This window comes from Clupea harengus, chromosome 9 (assembly GCF_900700415.2).
Source record: "Clupea harengus chromosome 9, Ch_v2.0.2, whole genome shotgun sequence".
In the NCBI taxonomy this organism is placed as follows: domain Eukaryota; kingdom Metazoa; phylum Chordata; class Actinopteri; order Clupeiformes; family Clupeidae; genus Clupea; species Clupea harengus.
Genome location: NC_045160.1, coordinates 14,128,573 through 14,149,120, shown reverse-complemented (window position 1 = coordinate 14,149,120; position 20,548 = coordinate 14,128,573). Strand labels below are relative to the sequence as shown.

General features: G+C 43.6%; 1 protein-coding gene across 7 annotated transcripts in view; it reads right to left on the bottom strand.

Moving 5' to 3' along the window:
* fli1 (Fli-1 proto-oncogene, ETS transcription factor) overlaps positions 1-18,696 on the bottom strand; it is a 29,869-nt gene extending 11,173 nt beyond the window's left edge. The window contains exons 1-5 of one of the 7 annotated variants that reach the window (XM_031573585.2): positions 18,573-18,696; positions 15,691-15,803; positions 7,385-7,596; positions 6,550-6,701; positions 5,308-5,511 (exon numbers count right to left, since the gene is read on the bottom strand). In XM_031573585.2, coding sequence (XP_031429445.1) covers positions 5,308-5,511; positions 6,550-6,701; positions 7,385-7,596; positions 15,691-15,762 — 640 coding nt within the window. In that variant the 5' untranslated portion in view covers positions 15,763-15,803; positions 18,573-18,696. The other 6 variants (XM_031573586.2, XM_031573589.2, XM_012826689.3 and 3 more) reach the window with 6 other exon arrangements.
* Positions 18,697-20,548: the final 1,852 nt, after the last annotated feature.

The following is a 20,548-nucleotide window of genomic DNA, read 5'->3' as shown; positions in this document are numbered from 1 at the left end:
GAATAATAAGGTAAGAGTTGGAGGAGTTTCTTTTCCTTCCACTTCAGGAACTGATTTTGGGGAAGTGAGGGGAGCCCCTAGGCTTGCCAATGGTCTGTTTTCGCTTTTTTTTGTATTTTGTTTTGGGGTGGGGGGTTAGGGAGAAGGGCTGGAGGGAGGGAGGGCAGCAGAGGGAGCGGGGGGTGTACCACAGCACACATATTTTAACCTCCAGCCCCCACGCCCCCAGAGCTGCAGACCAGAGGCCAGTGAACAGGGCAAGCATTGTGTTAGACGCCTTCCCCACACGGCAATCAAATGCTGCTGCTGCTGCTGCCCCCCCCCACCCCCATACAAGAATAATACCACACACCCAACGCGTGAGAGGGAGAGAGAGAGAGAGAGAGAGAGAGAGAGAGAAAGAGAGAGTGAGAGAGAGAGAGAGAGGGAGAGAGGGAGAGAGGGAGAGAGAGAGAGAGAGAGAAAGAGAGAGAGAGAGAGAGAGTGAGAGAGGGAGAGAGAGAGAGAGAGAGAGGGAGAGAGGGAGAGAGAGAGAGAGAGAGGGAGAGAGGGAGAGAGAAAGAGAGAAAGAGTGAAAAAAGTGCCAAAAAGTAAAGGAAGGAGTAACGGAGAAGATGAAATGTGGTATGTGGAAAGGAGTTGAGAGAAACTTCCCCTTTTCTCTGCCTTTCACCAGCGGTGTTTTATTTAGTTGGACAGAGAAACCCATTTTGCAACTGTCACACTGAACCGCGTGATTACTGGATATGAATGTACACCTGTTTGTTCCTCATCGCTGTGCCTGTGTGTGTGAATAGTGTACGCTTAGAAATACATACTGTACGTCTGTATGCATATGTGTCTACCTTTATATCTACATATCTATATCTACATCTACATCTATATATATTTGTGTGTGTGTGTGTGTGTAGTGTGTGTGTGTGTGTGTGGTGTATGTGTGTATGTGTGTGCGTGCGCGTGTGTGTTTATGTGTGCGTATATGCACACCCTTGTGTCTCGGCATGTGTGTTTGGGGGGAAGATTTGGCCTTTTCGCCTGTTTGTTTGGACACGCTCTCCCTCAAAAATAACAAACAGATCTGGGTGATGTGACGGGAGCGAGCGATACTGCGCGAGAGAGATGCGGCTGCTCTTCCTCTCCATCCCTCACATCTGCACGCAGTCTGTTTCATTACATAACACATCCATCTGCACCCCCCCCTCCCCCCTCTCGGATAGCTCTTCCTTCTTATAAGAAACACTCTGAAACCATAAGAGAAATAAATGTTTTGGATAATAGTCATAGTAATGGGAGAGAACCTTTGATTTTGGAGTGGGATCACCCCAGTGCCTACTGTTGGGCTGGGTAGTCCTGTCATCACTCGCTAGACAGTGGGGAGGCACAGACCAAAACCGCAACCTCTTAGAATATGCAGAGCATACTATTCACACTCTGCGGAACCAGGTCTGGAGGCTGTTCTCAACACTTGCAGACCACATGCAGACTGAATGGAAGTCAAGAAGACCCACATGCCTGGTGCTAAAACTATATTAACACACACACACACACACACACATACAAACACACACATATTCATATGATATATATTCACTTGCACACACACAAGCACAGCCTAGTAGCAGAATATCTATCAGCAACAGGCCAGTGGAGCAAAGCCCCCACACTCTGGTGCTAATCTGCCAGTTGGGGAGCCTCAACTCCTTACGAGCAGAGAGGGAAAGGGAGGAACCGAGGAGAGATTGAGAGAAAGAGAGAGCAATGGCAGACGTGGAAGAGGGTGGAAGAAAGACAGAGTGGCTAGAGGAGTTGGAGGGGGGAGAAAAGTGGAGAGAGGGAGCGGAGAGAGTGAAGGAGTGGGAGGGAGGGAACAGCAGAGCCCCCCTTAGCACACATGTTTATGGTCTGCATAAACTATCGAGGGACTCCCAGCGTCCCCAGTGCGACTTATCACTCCAGTCGTTGCTTCCCGAAAGGCCAGCCGGTGGGCCGCTGCCGCGCCATGGAAAACACAGCGCTCGGCAGGGCTCTCGGCCCCTCCATCACGGCCACCTCCTGCCATAAAACACACCTCCCTCCCTCCGCAGGTCCTCCACATTGTCTGAAGCCGCAAAAACGCCCGCGCCCGCACCCTCGCCCTTCTCTGGCTCCCTGACGGGGCTCTGCTGTGCGATCCAGCACATGTGGTATCAAACCCCGGACTTTCGCCCGGGCGCGATAAACCCAACAGTCCTCCGCCTTCTCCCCGACAGACTAATTTGAGCAAATTCTCAAATTGCGGCCAAATTGAAAGCACATTGGCGAGTGGGCGGCGATCGCTTATAAAAATCTGGATAAGTGACCAGCAATGAAGGCAAAATCACACACACACACACACACACACACACACACACACACACACACACACACACACACACACACACACACACACACACACACACACACTCGAGCACAAGTGTTACCGCTGCTCTCTCCTCTCCTCTCTCGCTCTCTCTCCCCCTTCCCCCCACCTTACTGTTTGCAGCTGGAAACAAAAAGCCCCACATACGCAGAGAAAAGCCTGCTGCTCACATCGCTTTCATATTTCCACCTTCAGTCGGCACGTGAGTCAGCACAGACCAGGCTGCTGGTAGTATGGCCTGAGGCTCGAGGTGGGGCTGGGGGGGGGGGGGAGGGGGGGGAACGACCCTGCCCTGCTCCAGTGTGTACAAGCTTAATGACACTCAGGAATGATAATCAGACTTTGAATAAACACAAGTAAACGCGCATAATGTACACAGATGTGTGTGACATGATTGCGCTGTAGACACACAAATACACACACACACACACAAAGATTACTCACACACTGCTAACACATATGCTAATATACACCCACACTCATACACACACACACACACACACAGCCCAGCGCAGATACACACACACACACACACATACACACACACAGGCCAGCGTCAAGTGGGAGCCGCAGGACCAGACACTTTGCAGGGCCGGTAATCACTAAATACTTCCAGGGTCGGCCTAGCAGTGTCTCAGCGAGTAAGCTAGGAGCAGCTCCAGCCCCGCATGAGCAAAGCCAGAGGTCTTTGCTCTGGACGCTCTGCTGCTTGTCTCTGATTGTGTTTGTTTGTGTTACGGGAGGAAAAAGAGATCGGCTTCGGTTTCAAATCGCAATCCCCGGGGTCCAAGTGCAGACCCCACCCCGACACGCACGCACTCACTCACTCACATTGACACACACACACACACACACACACACACACACACACACACACACACACACACACACACACACACACACACACACACACACACACACACACACACACATAAACATGCCCACAACACACACACACACACACACACACATACATCCACATCCACATCCACATAAACATGCCCACAACACACACACACTCTCATACACGCACATTCGTATATACACACACACACACATGCATAAACACACACAGACACACACACACACACACACACACACACACACACACACACACACACACACACACAGAACATTCAGCAAGCGAACCTAAATATTCCTCCAAAACAGAGTGCCTGGCCAGCAAGGCATGAGACAAGAGAAAAGTTTTTTTTTCTCCTTCTCCTCCCTTCTTTTTATTTCATTCCACTTGGGCTGCGGTCCAAGGCAATTTCAATCGCAGAATGGAGGATTCCGAGCCACTTCTTCTCTGTCCAAAACACACAATAACTAAATCAAAGGGAGAGTGGCAGCGGGAGCCACAATGCACTGCACCTAAGCCGGCGTAAGTCCTGCGGCAACCGTCCCTAATGAAAACTCGCCTCCCCCCTCCTTCTCCTCCGCAAAAAAGCAGGAGGAGGATGGTAGTCAGAGACACCAAACCTTCTTCTGACTCCTCACAATGGGCCCGTTATGCGTGCAGCGCTTCCACACGCTCTTGGCCCTTGCCACCGGCAGAAAACCGTTGACACCCACGGAATAAAGTTCCCATTACATCACAGCCCTGCCCATCAACGTTTTTTTTTTTCTTCCTCCTTCTCCTTCTTCTCCTGCTTCTTCTCTCATCGGAGCCCGCTAGAATCGTCAGCTCAGTTGGGACTCCACCCGCGCTAAGTGTATGTCATAATGTTTGAGGCAGCCAGCTGCAGCCTGGGCCTGTCTGAAGTGCGTGGCGTCAGAGGTTGACCTTCACAGGCGTACAGTACACAGTCGCTGGCCCAGGCGTAGCCTACACGCAAGCATCTGAAGCTTCTCCCACGGTGCCCGCGTTTTAATGCAAACAAAACTCGATGCCTGCGTTTTAATGCAAACACAAATCCGCTGTGACTTGTGAGGACCGCAGGTCAGCGCTTGGCAGCGAATCAGCGCTCCTTTTTCATGTCGCTCCCAGAAAACGGTCACATATACGCACAGATGCACTGCGTCTCCTGGACGTTTTGCTTACAGATGGCATTAGCATGCTGAGCTTGACCGAGGCCGGTGACTCTTTGTTGAAAGTCACGAAAGAGCCGTAATAGCAAGAGCAGCCTCTGGAAGAAGAATCGCAAGAAATTGGAGAAAAGAAGACGAAGAGAGAGAGGTAGAAAAAGAGCCAGAACGAGGAGAAAAAAAAGAGAAAAAAAATGAAGGACAAAAAAAGAAGTGGAAGAAAAAGGAGAAGAAGAAGAGAAGATGAGAAAAAAAAGTTGAAATTGGTGGAGTTGCCTCCACTGTAAATTAGGGATAAACTTTCCCGTGCCGAGCAGAGAAGAGGGCCTCGCTGCACTCCTGAGGCTATGCACCTGGGCCCCCTCGTGCGGAGCAGTATGTGGTTGCGGGCACTCGGATGGGGAGAGGGTTTGGACAGGATGGTTATCTAAAGGGAGGGGGGGGGGGTGGCAGGAGCATGAGGAGGAGGAGGCGGAGAGGGGGGGGATAAATTCTTCATGGTTGTGTCTGCTTTGCCAAAGAAAGCAAAACCTCCCGACGAAAGAAGCAGGAATCAGTCGGGATGTAAAACGGACACTTCCTAGTGCGTAACTGGAGCAAGACAAAAAATCCATGATACCTTACAAGACACGATAAAATGTGTCTTTGACTCGATGCTGCACAGACATCCCTGAAAGCCAGTAACAACTCTCTGATGAGGAAAACTGTCAGAACTCTGAAGATCTCTTAATATTTCAAGAAAAACTGCCAACTGCCACTAATGGTCCACCCATTGTTTTCCTGAGTCCGAGTCTAAATCCGAGTCATAATCCTAAATGAAAACACTCCCAGAAATCTTAAACAGTGGTGATTGGGGGGCAGAGATGATGATTGACACTTACTGTCCCTGAGGTAATTGAGATGTGAAAGCAGGACCTCGGCGTTGTAGGCTGTGGTGAGCCTCAGGAAGTCCTCCTTGCTCATCTTGCACAACTCCTTGCCATCCGTGGTCTGAAACATGGCCGTGTCGATCTCCACCAGGCCATACTCCTTAATGGCCCACTCCAGCCACTGCCGCACGTGGTCCGGGGACCACAGCGATGGATCTGAGAAACAAACAGACATACAGACAAATAAAATATATTTATCTTGGAGTATTTAAGTAATAGTCAAGACACTGACATGAACACACAGTTAGGTCATGAGGAGATTTGCAGATGGAGGATGAATCTAGGTTCTGGGTCTGTTTCTGTACAGTAACTGTACTGAATACATAGTGCGTTTACTGAATCAGCCATTGTTCATGCTGAAGTCTATGAAGGGAGGGGTTTATTTCAGAAAGCCCCCACACCTCTGCTCCTGCCCTGAATATCTCTGAAGTGCCGCTGTGTTTTCACTATGGTTGGAAAAAGCATTTCAATCTATAAATTGTATCTTTTTGACTTGGGAGGCAGGCTGTTTGTTTAAACTAAGAATATAGGGAGAGATTTCTAGATGGTTGAACGAAGCAGGAGAATAGTACCAAAACATAAATGGTACCAAAACAGACTCACTAAGAATAGGAATGATGGTCAGTCACTCTAAAAACAGTCCATAAAGAACACATTCCTTGTGGCACTGTGGCCTATGACACCAAAGACAATACTGATAACGAAAATACTTTGCCTTAACGTATCTTACAAAATTAACAGTTTGTCTCAAAATCACTTTTTAAAACCGAACCGCTTTTGTTTCTCTCAGTGTTGACTTTCAACAGCAACAATATCCAAATAAATAACCCAAAACATCACTCATGAACATCTGAGGCCTGCTGTGTGTTGTGTCATTTGGTCTACATTACTGGAGCTGTGTTGTGTGTTTGTACAGCCAATCTGTTATGAGTCAGCCAGAGGCAAATTAAACTAATCACACAATATTAACCCACGACCCTGCTAAAGCAAAGCTGGGGTTATAAAAGCATTTATAGAAAATTAACACATTTCTGATGATTACAGATGTTTGGAGGTGAGCTGCTGAAAAGAGGGTACTAAAATCCGTGAACTCCATATACTAACTAAGCATATAAAACAAAGAGTAAATAAAGAATAAAATGTTTAAGACTTTTAGAAGTTTATATAAAACACAAATGATCAAATGGTTATTACCTGCTGGGACTATAACTCTCCTCTCGTTGGTGGTCATATTTGGTGGGGGAGCGTTCTTCTCGTCCATGTAACTCCCGTAGCCCATCTGAGTAGCGTCTGAGCCGCCCACCATCTTATTGCATTTGCCCACGCTGCAGTCCACCGGGGACTCCCTGACACACAGACACCACAGGGTTACAGGCAGCCATGGATGCATTACTAACCACAATAATATACGCTTATCAAAACCAGACAGATACCTACCGTAGGAACTCTGAGAACTAAAGCCACAGAGCTCTGGACATTGAACAAGAGCTATACAAAGACTGATGTTTGCTAATGGTATGACTGCTGTGCATCACACACACACACACACGCACACACACACACACACACACACACACCCTAGGCCCCTAAAAGGGGTAGAGTTTGACTATAGGGATTTGTCAGGAGGACTTAAGAATTTAAAGTTCAGCACTATTTCAACAATAACTGAGTCGGAAAGAAAGCACAAAGTAGCATCTAGACAATATATCGGCCCCTCTAAAGTGACTACGTAATAGCCACAGAATCGCTTTACAACATGACCAAAATATACTAGCCTATTTATTTAATTAGCTCATGCATAACAAGGCAGTGATTCTCTTTTGGATCAGTGTTTTATTTGACTTTAAGCAGAAAGAAACAAGAACCTAAATGGCCAGGTTAACCACAAATCGGAGAAAAAAAGAGAGGTCAGAGGCTGCTGTCGACGTGGGCATATGCCCGTTCAAACTGGCAGTCTCAAACAAAGAAGCTGAAAACTGATTGGTTCAGGCTGTTGACACACATGACACGAACATCCCTCGAGTCCTACCTGGATCCGTTAATGTGGTCATATTCGCGTTTGACGTTGACTCGGGCTGGCTGGTTGATCCACTCCTGCTGGGGGGGTAAGGGGTTGATTTTGTGTGGCTGTCCGTAGTCCTGTGCATTGGATGCAGTCATGTCTGTCTTGGGTAGGGGAGCAGCAGCAGCGTAAGGAGGCTCAAACAAGGACTGGTCTTCACTTACCACTGACAGCGCCTCCTAGGGACAGAGGATGGGAATGTTAGTGAATACATAGCAGGGGAGGAAAAAAACCAATATCAAACACATCCTAAGTTTCTGGCTTGCTATTGTAAAGTGAACAAAGACCATATGCATTCTCCGAAATGCTATCAGGTCTGACAAGAAAGAGAAATTCATGATCAAAAGCCTTTGATTCTGGCTTCTGTTGTGTCTGTTGTTCTTCATGTGGTAATGAACTATTGGTCTGGCTGCTTTCAGAGAGACCTTGAACATCAGATCAGTTTTTGACCACAAAAAAAAAAAAATCGAAGACAGAAAAGACAACAGAGTCCTGATGACTCATCAGAGGTCATTCGTGCGTTGACCCCTGTATAGCAGGAGCTCAGCTGGAATGATGTAGCTTTATTAAAGAAAACAAACGCACAGACAGGCCCCCTCCGAAACCCAACGCTCTTCCCCCTCTGATTTCCGATCATGCTGTAACCGTGCCATGCCATCTTCACACACACACACATACACACACACACACACACACACACACACACACACACACATGCACGTGTGCGTGTGTACTTGCCACAGCCTGGGGAAACTGGCCATTTTCTGTTTCTTTTTTTTTCTTTTTCGTTTTTAGCCCCCCCACCCCACCCCATTCACAACTTTTGGCCGATTCCTCTTCTCTTCTCTCCATGAACCTGCTTTCCGCGCTGAACCCCTCCGAAGCCAGACAGAATGAAATAGATTTCCTCTCGCTTGTTAGCTCTGTGTCAGAACCACCTGCCAAGACCTGCACCTGCTCATATCTACCGACTGATACCGGCCCATAACTCTCTCCGTGTCGTGCAAATAAGAGAGGCATCAGAGAGTACACCAACTATTTTCATCCATCAGACCTTATCGAGAGACACCAGCACCGTTGAACAACAGGAGAAAGACAAACATGCTCACTCCAGCAACAGATACAAACATGTACAAATGAGCGCAACACACTCAAATGTTCACTCAGAATACGTATCATGCGATTCATAATGATCTTTTCTAGCAGTAGTGGTGGCAACAACATTATTTACTCAACCTTAGTTTTGATCTAGTTCGCTGTTCCATGAAGTTTGTGGCTCAGTCCTTTGTCTTCACCCTTTGTCGTCACCATTCTGGCTGAATCAGAAGACTGTTTGTGATCCAGTCTGGTCTAAGACCGTCTTCACTTTCCAACTAACTACATTGATTTGAATGGCAGAGCCAACCCTGCTGGTACATTAGAACTCATCTCCACTATCACAGTGGCCCACGCCAGAAAGCTGGTCCACGATAAGTATGGAGAAGTGTAGGAATGCCTCGGCTGTGCCAGATAAGGGCAACACTGCTATTATGACTGTTGCACGTTACTTTCTCAGAGACATATCAGCCACCACCATGTAATTCATGATTGGCAGTCATGCTTTCCCAAGATTACAGTGGCTTTTAAAAATAGGAAAATCTAATTCCATACATGCACACTGCAGCAAAACAACGGCCGAAAGGAGAACTGCTGTACGTTGGCATGGCTCAGACAAGGCCTGCATGCCAGGCTCACATTCTGTACTGCTGCGTCCTGGGATTGTCTGATGTGTGATGTCTGATCCTGTGATTGACTACTGGCTGATGACACTATAAAACCAGAGGGCTTGGTGAGTAGAAGAAGAGACATCACAGCCTGGAGTGTCAGAGTATTTTCTATCAAAATATTGCGATGGGACACACATATTTTCTTCCATAAACAGATTTCAACATGAAAAGACCGATTAAACATTATGGAACTGCAGAATGCAGAATTCTTAGAATATCACTCGCCTGCTGTCATACACATTTGTGTAGCTATTGGTCCAAGAAATGGAAGGTTTATCTTCATATAAGTCTACTGATATATTATGTCCTCGTGAAATAAGGAGGGCTTGTGCAAACATTTCTGCAGTCTAGAGGCATATATATACATATATATATATATATATATATATATATATACCTACCTCTAGACTGCTGCCAATCCTGACAGAGGCACTTCCAGTGAGTCATATGGGCAGGTTAGGGTGGATTCATCCTTTCCACCCAGGACGCATGCAAGTGGTGATGCAGGAGGCATTCCTGTCTTTTGTTTGGGGAGGAAAGGGAAACCTGACAGGAAACTAGATTGTGCTGAGCAGGAAACCCTCAATGGCGTGATACCCCCCTCCATTTCATGAGTGGCCTCTGCACAAAGTACAGCAGAAAGAAACTACCTCAAAATAAAATGGTCTTACTGACCACATGTTTTAATCTGTTACTATTATTATTGTTTATAATATTAATTGTAATAATAGTGTTGTTGGTACAGATTGATTGATTTCAGGAATTCTTATCCTCAGGTGGTTTGATAAATGTACTCAGTGTTATCTATTACATCGTTACACGTTTACAACTAAAATCACAACAGGTGGTTGGAAATAATATATTGTAAATACACTGGACCAATAAGCCCATGCACACTCCCCTAACACACACCGCACCAAGAGTCAAATATCTTCTAACCACAGGAACTCGCTTGTTGGTTGTATTTTTTATACGAAATTCTAAACTGGCACAATGTAGACACTCCTTAAAGACGGATGCAGGCCAACCTCAAGTAGATAATAGATATCGAAACAACTTATTCCAATAGGCTAACAGTGCATATTCCCTTAACGAAGCTATCTGGACCCATGTCTCACCTGGCCATTCACTGTAATACTCTGCTATAATACCACGATCTGTACTATTCATACACGGTTTACAAGTTTTGTACCCTATCTGACAACTGCGCAGCTAACTTTCATCATAAAAGAAGGGTACAGCGCTTTTCGCACCTCTTAATCCAAAATCTGATCATTTGTCAACCGCAACACGTCTTGTCCTTACCCTCATGAAATACCGCCACAATCATCAACACACGGCTGCTTTACATTTAGGACACCCAAAGCACTTCTACCATGCAGACTCGCAGACGTTGTCTCGGATCAAAATCCTATCCTTTACATGTCCGACAAATATCTTATTTAGCTTATTGTGGGTGGGCTCGGCGTGATCGTCTGCGTTTTGACCAGTGAATGGTGAACAGATCCCGGGCGCGGTGCCACCACTATTGCGCAGCCACATCTCTGTGCCCACGCTACATATCTTTACAAACCCACGCATATATCTACATCACTTAAGCCACAACGCATATTTCTGCTACATCCCATAGGCTACTCCATGTTTTGCGGTAACTTAAGTGTATGTCTGGCGGTGAAGAACGTACATCCATTTCTCCAGCAAAATAGCATTTTTTTCCACTTAATCCCAGACGTGCGTCTACCGTCACCGTGCGCTTGATCCAAATTCGATAGTAGATCCTGTCTAACGGTCCGGCATCTCTTCGCAGCTTTTCAAACTTTCATCAGAGTTTCGTTGTTAAGGAAAAGGAAACATGGAAGAAAGAGGAAAAAAGAAGGAAATGTGGCGGTAGCGCGAGCAGTAAAAGTAGAGTCGACTGGCGAGCTTTGCGCTGCTAGCCGACAGAGCACCCCGTACAGTCGGGAGGCGCAACTCCCGAAAAGAAAGCCTCCACAAAATCGAACACCCCGTCCTCCACCCTTACCTTAATAGTTCCGTCCATTTTGGGCAATTTTCAGTGGACCCCAACAATATTCCAAACATGACACGATCCTGAATTAATTCCAGCCCCCGGTATGTCGCGGAGAGAAAGAGACAGTTAACCGGATGGTTTTTTTCCTCTAAATTTGGGAAGTGAAGTCACTGCTCTTGAGAAGGAAGCAATGTGTGTCACTGCAAGCCCTGCCTTCATTACGGCACCAAAAAGCAGGATACTTGTCCCAAGGAGATAAGCGGCGAAAACAATGGAGTTGCTTTCCTCTTTAGATGTTTTTACTTGGAAATATTTACTGGATGCTTGCCATTCCCTTGCATTTTGAACAGTCGCTTGTTTGTTTTGAGTCAACTATCAGGAATTCCGTTTCTGTGTTCTCATTTTAATTATCAATTCTATTTTTTATTTCGCGGAAACACTTCCATGATTCAATCAAAGATTATATTAAATTGTATTACTATTTTGTTACGTTTCGTTATTATCCCATTAGTTTACAGAGCTTTAATGTTTCTGAATTGTATTTTCTCCTCAGTTTCCTCGACAACTGTACGATAAGATAGAGATATAACTTTCAAGACCGACAGATGTCTTCCTTGACTGTGTAGATTAAAGACCCGTAAATCAAAGACGAGAAATACAAATGTAAGGTACCTGTGGCGGAGACTTTGGCGATCTAGCCTTTATAGAGGACGTCCAATGCTCAGTAGTTCCCTTGAAATACCATTAATAAAAGCCAAGCACGCAGCTCCCCAGACACAGCAGAGCACAGATCTGCACTACACGTGTGCGTCTGCTATTAAGCACGGAGGTGAAATATGATGGAGTGTATACTTCCAAGATTTATGCTGTAGGGTTTGCATGGGAAAACGGCACGTCGGCTGAAAAACTATGCTCACCTTCTATTACGGTTTTATGTGGCAACTGCAACCACCTATCAACATAATGAAAGTATTCTATCTAATAATTATCATCAGTCTATATTATTGCAGATGTCTCTACTGCTGTTTGTATTACTGTTATGAAACTCATTGCCGTTACTTTCAGTTAATGGTGTGCAGAAATGTAATATGCCGTTGGGGTAATATAGAAAGGATTTCTTAACTCCACCGAAAAACTTTCTGCCTCTCACAAGCAAGTCTTATATGTCCATAGACCCCACCCCCATGCGTTCTCTCTACCTTCTCAAATAGCCCTCATCAATTCAGGCACATTATTTCAGCGCAGATGCTAGACATGGAGCCAGCGCGGAACGTGACTAGACCCCAGACCAAGAGGGCCGTGCCTGAGGGAGCGGCTGCACTTCGGCGAAACAGAGCTTGCGCCGCCGCGACTGACAGACGGCCCGGCCTGTCTGCTCACGACTTGGGGGTCTGTTGGGGGAGAGGCCCCCTCGAGACCACCACATCTGGATCCTGCTAGGGGTCAAGGCTTCTCCTGCCTGAGGCCAGCGCAGCGCAGCGTAATTAAGGGAGACACCTTGTTTAACCATTTAGAGTCAGTCTCTTTTCTCTGAGCAGAGTACATTCCTCTTTTCAAAATATTTTAATAATCCAACTTTCATATAGGTCTATTCATCAACATTGTATGACTAGTTAAAAAAATAGGTGCCTTGTTGAATTCCTATCCATATAAACTGAATGTCCAAAAGGATTCTAAAGAAATGATCAGTGGGTGTTGTTAGAGATCAAATCTACCTTTATTTTATTGTTCATTTTTACATACTTATTTAATTTTGCATCCGGGGCAACATGTTTTTCCTTTGTGGGCACGTATATTTGTGAAAAGGTGATACCATTTCATGGAGGGGAGGTCTCAACGGTCGAAACATGTGTTTCCCTAGAGGGGTAGCTGAGAGTGCACTATTGTTTTAATTAAAACGACATTATCTCGGACCAAATGGCGCGACGGGTTCTACATAGAAGAAAAGTCGGGCGATGAAAGAGTTGCTGACCAATGACCTTATTACGATTCGCATCTTTAAATATACCCCAATGAAAACGCTTCAAAGTAGTGGGACTTCAGCACGTCAGCCGTTGTATCTCTGTCCATTGTGGCAGATGTTGATTATGATTTCAATAGCACATGACAGGCATGGATATTCAAACCATAAAATATTGGGATGTTTTTTTAAATAAAACGTCGACAGACCTACCAACTTTTTTTAATGCAACCAATGTTTTGATGGACCATGGCCTCTTGTGATTATGTGGCTTGACATCCAGCCACCAAAAAAGAAACCATAATCAACCATATTAATTATAGGCTATTGATCTGACAGTCTTCTGACATACACAGCTGAAGTGAACTGCAGTCAACCCCACCAGAGGATAATCACTTAGTAGATTTAGGAAGGTCTTTATAGATGCCCAGTATTTTTTTATCCTCAGTCTAAACTGACTAATTGAGAAGATAATGATAATACTGTGTAAAACTGAAGTACTTTGTATGAACTACATGTTATATGTTTTTGAAAAAAAAAATCCCGATGGGATAAACCTAAATTCCAGGTACTACATAGCTTTTAATCCGTACGCACTTCCAGGTCACGATGAATGCACTGGTAACAAACATTTTCGAAGGCCAATAAACAGATGCACGTTGGTTTATACAGCGAGCCACAGAACATCTGGCTCGACGGTGGAATTTGACAGCCAGACATTTCTTCCAACCACGACCTGTGGGAAGCCAGTAGCCCCACACTATTGGAAACGCAGTGAAGTGGGTGGAATCCGCTGGGGTTGGGCTGGGTTTTGAAATGATTACTCTTCGTCACCCGCAAGAGCTCGCGACAAGGCCAACAAAGGCTTCCAGGCCGACTTCAAACTTGCAACAAAGACCCATAGAAATACACGTATTATTATTATTATTGTTGTTGTTGTTGTTTCTGTACCATCCAATACTAATATTTTTGTTTGTTACTTCGACCACATAAAAAGAAACCTGATGGTGACAAACTAAAACACAATAATGACGTCTAATAAATTCACTTTTGTGACAAACGTTTTTAGACGTATTATTTTAACCACGACACAACACTGATATGGATCACGCATTTAAGATTGTTCATTAGACTTGAGAGTTCTAGTAAGCCCCTTCCCCTCTCCTGGGCACAGACAGAGCCAAAGTAAAAATACCGAAGGCAAAAACGGAGACTGCTGCACACAAGTCCAAACTGTCTGGCCCCTTGCTCGAGGCCATAATTAATTTGAGATTTATTTTTATTGGAGAGCTCGAGTCTCGCCTGGCCTTAACCAAACAAAACCACAGCTAGACCGTGGATTCGCTTGAATGAAGCAGAATATTTCTCTAAAACTGGACTTGAGGCGTGCTTGGGTCACATTCTGACCAATATCCCTCTCTCTATACAAGACAAAGAAGAATATGATTAAGATGGTTTTCACATACACGGGACTGTTTGTTTTCTGGTGAATTCACTTTCATTTTGTATAATTTTTAAATGTTGCACGGTGAAACATATGATGCATATCCAGCATTTCTACTTGTATATATGCATTTATTTCAAATCAAAATAATTATCTCAAGAAAAAAAACAGTTGTGTTTTGTTTACTTCTTAATGTATGCTGACTGAAGTCATTCAGTTGGCTTTTCATAAGGTGGTTAAAGATGATTTCAATGAAAATTCGCTTCTAAAACTTTCCTTTGCGGCCCAGTGTCCCCCGAAACAAATAAGACACTGTTCGCGAGTTTCAAAAGCTGTGCCCAAACTGAAACTCAGTCTTTCTGCAGAGCAACACAAACGATATGACTGCATGAAAAGATCCCTTATGCAGAGGGCAATAAGTCTCCATAACATAACAAGTCACCGCTGGAAAATATGTTGATTGTAAAGATATAATGAATGGCTTTGCCAGGCACAATAGTCCATTTTCATGGAGCAGTCCACACGCACGCGAGTAGGTTAGCCCAGAAGAAGTTTGATATGGGATATTGCATAACAGTGTTGTCTCTGACATAAATAGACTGAGTAAATATGACCTGTTGCTAAATAAGCCTACCTGGTTTAAAGCAAATGAAAATGTAAAAATGTACAATACCGAAGACATCAAGAGTTGCAAAGGTGAGGTTGTCACCTGATGAATGATCATTTGAGGAAAAACTGGGTTATCTAACCTTTCATTTCAGTATTTTCTTTCAATCATTTTTGAAAGATGAGGACAGTGGAGAACTTGAAAGAAAAAGTGCACCTTGTCCAAAGGCCACGTCCCATGGATGATTTCACAATCAGACTTTTATTCCACAATGAATTCTAACATATGCAAAACAGTCTCTGTAAAAGGTTTCCCTTTTAAATACATTTAGATGCAAAACTTTGCGTGGTACTGAATAGTCAAAAGCACAGTGATGCAGTTAAAAGCAGCAAAATGCCTGAGTAATTTCATATCAGTTAAATAACGAATAGTCAGTGAAAGCAACAAAAAATATTTTGATGCCCCAACTTGTTATTTAATATTACCTGATCGTAGGGACGATGCTGTCTTACCTTGACGTAAGACGAAGTATCAGGGACGGTCTGAAACATTGTCATTGGACTAAAGGCCGGAAATGTGAAGTTTTCAATTAACGGCCCTGAAAAGAAATGATAATCAATTAGAATAGTGTCACTGGCCTGTAAGGTATCATAAACAATGTCGCTGTGTTTGAGCTTTCTCTCACATAAACACATAGATGTATCAACATGAAACTCAGTGAACACGCTGGCTACTCAAGACATATTTAGCAGTTAAAAGCTAGGATCATGGTTTCATTTTATAGAGCTTTGCCGCCTGTATTGGAGTCCTTTAGGAGATTAACCGTCTTTTACTTCCCCTTGTTTAAAGACGCAGGCATGTATTGTCACCACACACACTGGTCATATCAGTTTCGCCATTACTCCTCCAACTGAGTCGGCATAAGTTAGTCTACACAATTGTTGGATATGATCGTGCGGGTCATCTTAAAGATCAGTGGATAAGATAATCAACTAAACTGCACATTCATATAAAAGAATATTAAATTATATGGGAGTATTAATTCCTCCATTCATTCATGCTTTTATTCATTCATTGATGGGCGTAGGCTATCTCCTCTCCATTGGATGTCTGGCTTTCCTTGCAATTTCCTGTAGCTCTGCATTTTTTTGTGATTGCTGCTTGTGCACAATATAAGTTCTCTTTCATAACGGTGCACAACAAACTGGTATTCCCTTGCAATATTCTGCACTCTTCCTGTCCGAATAGCAAACAGTTGAATTCCAAACCATAACGGTCTGCCTATCCACTGCCAAAGGGAGCAATAAGAACGCACCAGGAACACCTTGCGTTCCATTCAACGCGACCACTTCCATCAAAATAGAGCGTAAGGGTCATCTTTGGTTCATAGACTGTTGGCTGAACATAGGCTAAAGAGTATTAAAAACGCGCACACACAGGCTGTACTCGCCTTTTCTAGTAGTTTAATAGACCTTTTTCTTTGCTCCTCAATTTGATTGAAATTTGAAGACACTACATTGCAAGATAATATAGAAACACAGATCACTAAAGTGGGCACAATGATAGTAATATCAATTTTTCTTTCACAACTAGTATTATGATTATTACTTTATTACAACCGTGTTAACAGTAGTAATAACTTGAATCATCACTGGTTATGATCATTCATTCCTTACATAATAGTGCAGTGGTAGGATTGGTCGATTTCACTGCATAACTAACTAGAGTAAAAACGAGCAGTGCTAAAGTACTAGCTCCAGCTCCCTGTTCTGTTAGTCCTGAGGGTAAGCACATATTGAAGCACTTTTCGCTTTAATAAGCGCAGCTTACAAAGTCTGGGGTGAAAGGGCACCTCGGGGACGGTGTCTTTAGCCCTTCCTTCGCTTTGCAGTTATGAACAGACTGGCACTAGCAGTATTTAACATTCCGTACAAGGCCAGGGAAACGAAAATAACATCTTTGCTTGACAAAACACAACGAAATGAATCATGTAAAAGAACGGACGTTTTATTTGCTGCTGTGGCTTAACTTTACCACAACTACTACACTGGTTGCACGGTACTGGCTTAGGCAAGTTGTTGCAAAACAGACTGAGCAGTGTAGAACTGATTCGTCAGCTTTACAGGGTCAGTCAATGCTACAGCAAAGCGTTTTCAATCTCTAAACAATGCAGATCATAAAAGCCCAAGTATTAAATTCGTGAGATGTCTCTGAGATACGACTACAAGACACGAGTGGCCTTATTTTAACACAATGGAAAAAAGACCAATGCTTGTAAACGAGGCACCCTTTTGGAACTGGATAACAATGTAATGACAGGATTTCACCATTGTGAACTTCAGAACCTTTCAGAGGATTAAATCAGCCAACTTTGAAATACATCACTAGGAGACTACGTTTGTTTTGGGTTATGCCACACAACTATAATACATTTTATGATCACAAACAAATATTCAAATGTATGCTCTTAATACACCTTTCCCAATGCAATGACAATACAAATGGGAATTATGCACTCATAGTGATATTTTAGCAATCGAAAATATGTCGATTTTCAAAACCTTAAGATATCCTATAGTCTAACTTTGTTCAGACTAAACATACTTCTCATTTCATCCATTCCACCAACCCACCCAGTCCCACCCCCAATTAAAAAAAAAAAAATACTTGTCACTGTTACAAATATTATTGCAAAACCGAAGCCTCTGCATTTCTGCCATCCAACCTGTAACATAAACAAACGATTCTAGACGCTTATAAGGTACATAATATATATAGTTGCAGAGAGGCACTGTGTTAGACTTTGGGCTCCTGCAGGCATAGGCAGGGTTCGCCTCATAAACTTTTCCAAATGCATCCAATTTCTAAACGGTAAAAGAGCATAGAATTCCGCAGCTGTACCCAATTAGGCGGCTCGAGGCTCGGGAGGACGGTTAAATGACTGCGCCGACTTTCCTCCGAGACAGACCGTGGGCCGCGAGCCTCTAGTGTTACATTTTAAGCATCCTACCTCTCACGACAGAGTGCTGCTATCCATCATAAACGAGACCGAAGCGATTATTTCGAATAAATGGCCTATATTATGCCGTGCCTTTGCCTTCCAGATACAACGAATGCTGAAACAACATCTACCAACATTTTTCCGGACAGGACTACGACACATTTTCAGCGTAACATATTAACACACTGCACAGACATGTACTTTGTTCTACGCAAAACATAACATTTCATCTATGACATGGATAATGCACGTATCGAGTTGTTAAAAACAAAACTTTCTCTGTGCAGTTCATTCATTCACTACAACCCACAATACAGGACACTAGCAGCGTTTTGACATAGGTAAACCGTTTGTTCTGACACTCACCTGCCCCTACTTGTCACTCGAGTCTTTCGCTTTAATTAGTCCCAAATTTCAGAAATTAGTCCGGTATACAAAAGTCGTTACCATGGATGACAGTAAGTTATTTTGAGAAGCCGTATGGAGAGGAGGATGTATGAATGGGAATGCTTAAACGATGACAGAGCAAGCATTCGGCAACCAATGAGGAACGAGGGACAAGCCTCCCCCTGCATCTAGTGTAAAGAGGCAGACCAGGCTGCAAGTCCATTGAACCATGAAATAAGGGAAATCTAACATAAATGGTAACAGCACCATAAAAAAACAAAACCATGAGGCCCCTTGTTTCCCATGGTAAGACAATCTGCAGTCTATTCTAAGTGTTAAAACACCTATTCTAAAGGTCATATTGGCATGGATTTAAAATGGGATTAAACGTTCAAATCAGAATAAGATGTCAGTTCTCAGCTGTCAGAAAAATAGGAAATGCCTTTTTTCCACAATAAATGTCGAAAATAAAAACAGTGATGGGTCGGGATCAATTATTTTTGTCTTTTAAGATTCCCATTTTTGCTCATGGCGGATTAGATATCTAGCAAAATATTGCAATAATGTAGCCTATATATTGTACAGACGCACATTAAGGCAAAACGTTACAGTTTGTTTATATTGTTCACTTTTCATTAAGTTGCACCTTAAATGTATTTGTTTTGGCTACTTATTTACTTTCAGGGCGAAGCGATTTCAACTATATTGACGCTTTTTGTGGAACCTTCACCATCAGTCTTATCACAAAAGCCAGATAAAGCACTTAGAAGTTTTTTCACGATCCCTATTCGTCGTGATGGATCCCCAAGGACTCGGCAGCTTCAACAGGATCCCCACTTCATGGCCTCGTGACGAAGACACGCGTCTCCTGTGAGCTTTCCTTTCCTGTTCGCCTGACCCTGTTCAGTTCACTAACTCCATTTCCGACGCAGTACCCATATCCTCGACTGCAGAGTTCCTTCGAAGGAAACAGACCAATTTACAGTGAATGAAGTTACCCAAGCATGAGATTTTAGACTTAAACATGGCCTAGTCGACTTAGCCTAACTTCTGAGACCACACAGTTTAGCATCTTACAGACGTGTTTGTGGATACATAAACGCAGGTTATACTGGAATATATCTAGGTGCCCTGGTAATTTTGCATGTACTTGATAGAAGGCAATGCCACAGTGACATATGTAGATTACAAAATAATTGATAACATGGACTGTATACTAAAAGACATTATTGCAGTTTAGTTAAGAAAAAAACACGAACAAAATCATAAATAACCCTTAATAAAAAAAAGAATGCAAAAGATACACACAGACCTTTTTGTTGTGGAGTTCAAAACTCGAGTTAAGTTCATAGTCTACCTACATGTTTGGGACCCACCCCCGGTGGAAAAAAAAGCTCTGGGCAGTGGGCCGGGTTTCCCATAGCCCCCTCAACGCTACGTCATTCTTAAGTTAAACCTTAAACTATAGGCTACCTTAACGTTTCGAGCAGAGCCATGGTTCTTATTTCGAGGTGTGAAACCAGAATTTTTTTAACGAAGTATACATACATTGAAGAGATACTTTCGTAAGGTTGGTCTAGACCACTCCTCTCTATACCTGAACACAGTTTTCAGATGAAACAAACGTTTTAGAGGCTAAAATATTGAGTTAGTGTCTGGACATGCATTGACTGCGACGTAAGACCAAGATACGCGTGCTTCATTAAATACAAAGTAAATACATCGGTATCAATTAATTATCCTTTAATATCGAATCCTTTGCGAATTCAAATCTATGAGTAACATCTAGCTTACAGCTGCCCTGTAAAGTGACAAACCAGCCTTATCCAACCAAAAATTGCTGTGGACTAGCAATCATCACTTCCAAATCATACAGTAATAACAGTCTATGGTGGTATTATTCTGTGAAACAGAGACATGTTACTTAATCATGTTCTGCTCTGAATTCAAAAGTG